Here is a 7,506-nt window from a genome sequence, read left to right on the forward strand (position 1 = left end):
TTGTCATTTGTTAGCATCAAAAGAAAACAAAAATCAGTCTTCTAAACCCTGACCACTTCTCTTTTAAGTGCCACTCTACTGTAAACTCCAATGTTAGTATCTGCAATCGCATTGGCTGCCAACTAGTCTCTATTACAGCCTTTTTCTAAAGCTCAAACAGGATAACCATAAATTAACATTTATAAAACTTCCAAATGTTCAATCTATTTGTCACTGCATTAGGCAACAGGAAAACAAATCAGAGATTTAAGAATGTAAGCTGAGTAAAAATGTCAAAATGTCATTACTAATAGTTGTAAAGACCTAGGTAACACAGTGACATGACCATTTTGTCACTCGTTGTATTTCAGATAAATGAGTCCTCCCTCACTTCTGAATATCATGTTTTTACCCAAAAGTCTGTTCTATAGATTTAAAAAGTATCTTTGTAAGAAAAGGTCAACAAACACCACATGAATGACTGTTTTCCATAGGCTCTGATGCCTCTATTATGTTTCCATTATTTAGTGAAGAGAGATCAGTATGGGGCTGTGGGGGTAACACAGGACAGTATTGCCTTAAGTGTTGCAGCCAGCTAACTCCTGAACTTTGACAATCCATCCTCCTGTCCACCTAATTTATTTCTGTAGCCATTGCACAACACACAATGATAATGGCAAATGGGGAAAAAATACTCACTTCGGTTTCTGGGGGGGAAAACCCCTGTAACCTATTTTATTCTCTATTCCTGTAAGATTTTTAAAGATTAAGATTTTTGATTTTAGAATTCCTGTAAGAATATTTACTAAACTTAAAATTTCATCCTTCAGGGCTAGACATGCTATGCTGGGCTATGTCATTAACACTGTCCCAAGCCCTATGCCACTGCTACAGGAGGACACACAAACTTAGTGGCAGTCACCAGCTCCCAGTGTGCCAACTCACCTCTCTGACACAGCTGCACCAGCCTGCAGTGCAAGCTGCCCACAGGCCCAGTGACAGCACAGTGACACACTGAAAAGTGTCACTCAACCACCTTTCACCCTTACCTGCTGCAGCTTCAGAAGGGTCACTGGGTGCCCCCCACACACGGGGGAGTCCAGTTTAACAGCACTGCAAGATCTTGTAACCACAGGGCTCAGGTGCAGAGCAGGGTGAGCAGGTTGCTGTGGATCCACTATAGGGGCGATTGAGACCTTGGGGGTGACCAGTGCCGTGGTGCTTATGAAAACAGGAGTTGTTGATGCCAGGCTGGACATACTGAAATTCATGGAGGATGTAGCTGAGAAGGAGCCATCAGGAACTGGGGAAAGAGGACTGGTGAATGAGGGAGAGCAGACAAGAGGAAAGGAAGCCAAGGCTGCTGATGGCACCATGACACAGGGGACGCTCAGGGAAGGTAACTGGTTCGCAGCCATGCTGATGGCACCAGGGGCTTGGTTTGCAGAGAACAGGAAATTACAACTGCTTAATCCTAAATCAAAGAGAGAAAAACCAAAGCATTAATATCATTGACAAATTGAAATTAAACTATTGTAACTTCATCTGGAATGAGAAAAAGGTGTGGCAGTAAGGAAGAAGACAGCCTGTCTAGGAAGTAAACTGTGACAAAAATAATAAAATATAAGGAAGCAAACTTCCACAAACTTTTGAGTCTTCTGTCTAGCTCCCTTTCCTTACCTTCCTCCATCTCCCCCCCTACTGTCTGTTCACTGTATCTACATCCATTTACTTTGGTCATGTTAAGTACCAACCCCATACCTTGTTTCTAACTTCAATTACAAGCAACATCCTGGCTAAACAAACTCTTCTTTTCACTAGTAGGAATCATATCCTCCGCTATGTGAAAACATATACATTGCTTTTAATGAGAAAGAAGAACCCAACCAAACAAAACCCAACAAATGGGAGACACCCATAAGATACACAATGGCATTAATTTTCCTGAGAACAGCTGAAATACTGTGTTGAAATAGAAGCTGCTCTGGCTCAGTTTGTCTGACCTTCCAAAACACCAGGATCAGCATTTTCAAACTGAGCATCTCCATCCTAAGTAAAATCCCATAGACCCCACTCTCTGCAACAAGTGAATCAAAAACTAACTGTCATGGAAATCTACCACATGTCCTGCTCCCACAAAACAGTCTTCCACTCCACACAAACACAGGCACAAAGAATGGTGGACAAGAAATCCTGCAATATTTTCAGCAGTTTCCTATCTATCCCTACTGTGCCCTACAAGCAGGACTGTCTACACTCCTAGTCCCTCAGTTTTTGGGGGGTTATCCTGATGATGCCTGTTACATGCCAGTACAAAGTGTGTAGGTAACTGAATTAATCCATTCAGGGGGGTGCTGTTGTTCGCCAAACCTAGACATCCAGATCCTCCGAGTTTTGAATGCTGGATGTCTTTTTTGCAGCACATAATTCAAGCATGCAAAACCTACATTATTCATCTCTACTACAGGAACCTCAGAAAAATGCCTGTCTTTTCAGAGAAGCAACAGTTCACATGGAGTCATGAGATCTCAAATCTACTAAAGTACTAGAGAGAACTACTGTCAGTTTTTCAGTGCCCAATATAGACTTATCAATCTATCTGTAGGTCTCCCTATTTGCTCAGTGAACAGACACAGAGGTTTGGGTGCCTCTAGACCTCATGGCTGTTCTTACCAGCAGTAGGCTGAACATAAAGATATTGGGGTTGGAAAGGCTGATTGGCATTTTCTTTAGGGATGTGCTCATTTCCTGGAGTGGATTCATCAGGGTCTTTGTTCTGAGATTGGTTTTCTTGCTTCTGACAATCTAAAGGCTTTGTAGACTCTTTGTTTGCAGGCTCTGGAGCAGCAGAACTTGTGAGGTCAAGATGGTAAGTTTCTAGATGTAAAGCAGATGAACAGCCACTTCCTGGGGTAGATTCTGGCTTGGGTGACTCAAGAGGCTTCTAAACAAAAACAAAAGAGGAGATGAAGAATACAAACTGAAATAATGCCTCTCATGCACCTTCGTCAGCCACAGAGTAAAATGTGTATCAGCACAAACTTGATTAGTAAACCACCAAGTTAAAAATTTTGTTTGAGGGTTTGAAGAGCCATATTAATGATGCCTGAGTCCTGTGCCCTTTGACGTAGTTCTCTTTCAGTACTTCGAGACACTAGATAAGGAATACCTGACCTCTGGGATTAATTTTTATTGATAAAGAAAAACACTTGTTTCAAATGGTTTACACTCAATATTCAAATGTCTTATATGACAGCCTTGAGCCTGGCCCCAACTTTCAGCAGTTGAGAACCCTGAGACAGTTGCACATCACCTTCACCATCATCTTTCTCTCACCAGCCTGCTGTGGGCAACACTGGGCTTGAGAGCGAGGGACTCAGGCTGCTGCTGTCTGGGAAAGCTCATGCTAACAGGGGAAGATGAAGAATAATAGTTACATTGATTTCTTCCCCTCTGACATGTTGTTTTGTTGAAGGCAATGATCAGGACACTGATTCCAAAGAACAGCTGAGCATCACATCACTATGCAAAGCAATCATGGTCCATTTTCTCCTGGTAGTGTGAAAACATCCCACAGTTAATGCCCATACTTCCTGGCAGAGTCCCCTTAATTTCAACAGTCTTAGGTTAAAGTCTCCTCCCTGTCAGGAAGCCTAAACAATAATGAAATTCACTTTACCTTGGGTACTACAAGTGACAGGGGAAGATCACTCTGTTTGAGGGTCTTCTTTTTAGCAGCTGGCTCTTCATTGTCAACAGGTGCAGAAGGTGACGTGAACTTATGGGAGCTGCGTTTTTGGCAGACAGCTGGAGGTATGTTAGCCTGAGCTTCTGCACTCCTGTTTGCCACGTCTCCAGCAGTGGATAGGGTCTCACTCAAGTTATTTTCCTGAAGACCACCACACAACATAAAGAGGGATGAAGATGGGAAGCACAAGAAGGGTTGGCTGGGGATGAGGGTAGGTTTTCCATTTTCTGTTTTGGAGGTTGTTGGCATGGAAGGATGTGGAGCCTGGCTGCTGATGCCAGTTGGTAGCGAGAGGCTTGGCACATCTGCCTGAACCACAGGGAAAACTGCCTGAGGCAAAGGGTTAACACAAAAATCAGAGTCCCCAGGAACTGAAAGAAGGGAGAAAGGTGAGGTCATGCTTGGGTTCCTTGATGAATTCAGTATCATTTCTGTGGCAGAAGATTTATTCCTAAGAAAAAAAAAAACCCAACAAAACCTAATTATGAAAAAAAGAAAAACATTGAGTCGTATTTTTTTTATTCTTAAAAGCAAACAGGTACATTTCTGGACACAAATGTGCAAAAATTCTCCCCCAACCCACTATTTTTACACAGTTTACAAACAGGGTCACTTTTTATTATTCCTAATTACACAGAAGCAGACTTAGCAAGTTTTTGGCTGAACAATAATGGTTTTGGCTGCATTTGAGTAGAGTCAATCATTCACAAATGAATTCAAATTGAGATAGCTATAAAGAAGAGAGATGAGAGAGAGAGGCTCTTCCATGGAATCATGATTTGCTCAGCCTACCTAGACAACAGGTCAAAGGAAGCAGGGATGACCTCTATAAATACACATGAAGAACTACTGAAACAAAATGACAACAGTGGTAAAAGTACAGGTGGGTGTAAAATGACCATGAAAAACAAAGCACTACACTGACACCTATCAGTATTAGAATAGTAATAATGAGACTTTCTGGGAATTTTATCTTTGTTTTATCAATAGAATCTATCCTTGAACTAAACATGACAAGCACGAAAATAAAATTGGACAAGAGTTAAGACCAACCTACCTTGTATCTTCCTCTTTTTTCTGCCTGCAGACAGCTGCTAGATTTATCATTTTGGAACAATATTCATCCGAATTCACAATACAGACTGAAAGAACAAAGAGGCATTCAATTAATCACAGGGAGGTTTACCAAGCATATTTTGATACTGGCCATATAAAATAATTGGTATAATTTTTCTATCCTGACACATTTTTATAACATCCACTAATCACCTAGAGCCAGAACCTGCAAGACACTCAGAACTCGCAGTCCCACTGGAAAGCTGCTTGACATCACCATTTCTTATAAGAGGGGACTGTGAAAAGCCCTGTAATTGTTTTATCTTTTCTAACAACCACCCATTAGATTGTTACAGTAAATTCCAGTATATTAGGAACCATAAAATAAAGCAAGCATTTTGTGGCTAAAGAATCTTTCTTTATCTATTCCAAGTTTTAACAGAAGTGTAGTATTGCAGTCAGTAGATAACAGAAACATTTACTAGAAAGCAAACTGCAATTCCTGGCACTATGGCACATATTCACCTCATCTAACTTTAGGCGCTTGTCTGGACGCTCTAAAACAGAAGCCTCATCATCACATAGTAGAAATATAGGTACCTCCCAGGAGCAATTCACATATTTAATTACACCCAATCAAGTGCCTGAAATTGGTGGGCCCTCATTTGGGCAGATCCAGTGGGATACAAAAGAACATACTTCATTAGTAGTTACCTTGCCTCTCTTGATGTGAGCTGTTTGGCTCAGAACTGACCTTCCTTCTGGTCCCTTCACAAGGCTGTGTGCAATTATATGAAGAGTGATGTGTAAACCCTTGCTTTCCATTGGCACAGATCTGGTACTGGGCACAGGCTCCTCTCTGTGTCCCTGGCAGAGGATCAGATGTTGGGCTGTGCCCTCTCAGCTCATCTGCAGGGACATAATTTTGTACAACAGTCTTTCAGGCAACACAACTCATCATTTAGACTTCTGTTGTGTTACTAAACTTGGCCTTAAGGGAAGAGGTAACCTCTATCCTATCTCTAATCCCAAAACACTGAAACAGACCTAAGCTCAATAAGCACCAGTAGACAAGAAAAGGGCTTTACTCCTACCCGTTCCATAGCAGCTGCAGCAGCAGCAGCTACACTCTTGTGTGTATAGCCTGGAGGATACTAAGATGGCATTAACACTATCCTTCACTTTTACTTGGTCCTGGCACTGGCCTGACCCAAGTATCAAAGCCAAAGGGCTTCCCCTTGCTCTGGCTTCTAGCCAAGTATCAGCAGCTTTCAGAGATGTTCTGTCCCACCATCTCTTTCTTTGCAGATAAAACTTTTGGACATGTGCAAGAGAGAGCCCTGCTCTATCTCGGTGAGTCCCCTTACAAAGAAAATAATTCACTGTATAATTATTGCAGAATTACCAAGATTATGCAACCCAGAAAAGCTATGGACCCAGATTTGAAGATGCAGGCATTATCTGCCATTGCTCTACAATTCATACAGTTATTCACAGAGTTATCTAAGTGTGTGTAAAAGAACCTGCAAGACACAGTATCCCTCAATGCCCCTCCACAGCTCTAGCTCTTGAGCACAAAGTCTAACAAGGGCAAATGTTGAGCTGACAGCAGTTAATCATCACAGGGTACACGATGAATACTGAGCCAGTCTTTTACCACTTGAGAAGGAATTGTCCAAGCAAAAAGAAAAGAAATGCAAGCTACACAAGTTACCAGTCTTTCCAGAGAATTCCACAGGCCCAATCCACTTGAAGGCTGGTTTGCGACCTCGTTCCTCTGTGACATGAACTTTTTTGATCAAGCCTAGGCTGGTGAGAACATTGGCGATGTCATACAGTCTTCGCACCTTTGCTAATAAGAAAAAGCAGAAGTAGTCAAGACAGTCAGGTTTACAATGCATACAGTACATATTTATGTGGCAATTTCATTCCAGGATATCACCACAGCTTTCATAGATGGGATGGGTAAAATAAAATTGGGATAGGCTTAGGGCACCTCCTGTGAAGCCTGCCATGCCAGCTCCCACCTGATTGTCACTGCTACTTCTTACCTTAGCTGCTCAGGTTTAAGCTCATCCACCTCATTTTGATGGAAATAGGTTAGGGATTGATTACATCATCAGGTTGCCAAGAAAAGGCAGCTACCTCCGTGTGCAGTAAAGACAAGCTGGGGGCAAGAGGCACATGAGTGCACAGCTGATCACAGAGGACATACTTATGCTCTTAAAAAATGTAACACACTCAGAAAAATCTCTGTGACTCTAGTCATTGAGCTGGCTATGATACCCACACAGGCTGTCCCGATAAACTCCTCACATTCCTCCTGATATTTGAGGTAGAATTTCAAGACTGAAGTGAAAGTACTTTATTTTAAAAGTACTTTAAAGACTTAAAAGCCTTTATCTTTGAAGAATTAATTACCAATGCTGCATTTTTCCATGTTTTTCAAGGAATTCAAGTACTAATCCCCATTAACTGAAAAGCAAACTATGCCATCCAGCTGTGAAAGATTTCTGGGGTAAAAAGGAAGTAGCATATTTCTGCAGAGAAGAAAACTAATGCCATCAAATTAAACATGTTTCACTTCATAAGTTCTGAAACATCATTCAGAACAGTACAGAAAACATGGTTGAAGTATGAAAGAAAAATTCAAACAAACAAAAAAAAGCTTTTTTCTTTATTCTGAAGCTAAAGCTTGAGAGATAATTGTCAAACTGACTCTT

General features: G+C 41.5%; 1 protein-coding gene across 1 annotated transcript in view; it reads right to left on the minus strand.

Moving 5' to 3' along the window:
- E2F7 (E2F transcription factor 7) overlaps positions 1-7,506 on the minus strand; it is a 13,833-nt gene that overhangs the window by 558 nt on the left and 5,769 nt on the right. Inside the window, exons 5-10 of the mRNA XM_009078507.1 lie at positions 6,498-6,635; positions 5,498-5,692; positions 4,785-4,869; positions 3,659-4,178; positions 2,653-2,923; positions 1,029-1,453 (exon numbers count right to left, since the gene is read on the minus strand). Of these exons, the coding sequence (XP_009076755.1) occupies positions 1,029-1,453; positions 2,653-2,923; positions 3,659-4,178; positions 4,785-4,869; positions 5,498-5,692; positions 6,498-6,635 (1,634 nt within the window). The remainder of the gene's footprint in view (positions 1-1,028; positions 1,454-2,652; positions 2,924-3,658; positions 4,179-4,784; positions 4,870-5,497; positions 5,693-6,497; positions 6,636-7,506) is intronic.

Source organism: Acanthisitta chloris, unplaced genomic scaffold (assembly GCF_000695815.1).
Source record: "Acanthisitta chloris isolate BGI_N310 unplaced genomic scaffold, ASM69581v1 scaffold23527, whole genome shotgun sequence".
Classification (NCBI taxonomy): domain Eukaryota; kingdom Metazoa; phylum Chordata; class Aves; order Passeriformes; family Acanthisittidae; genus Acanthisitta; species Acanthisitta chloris.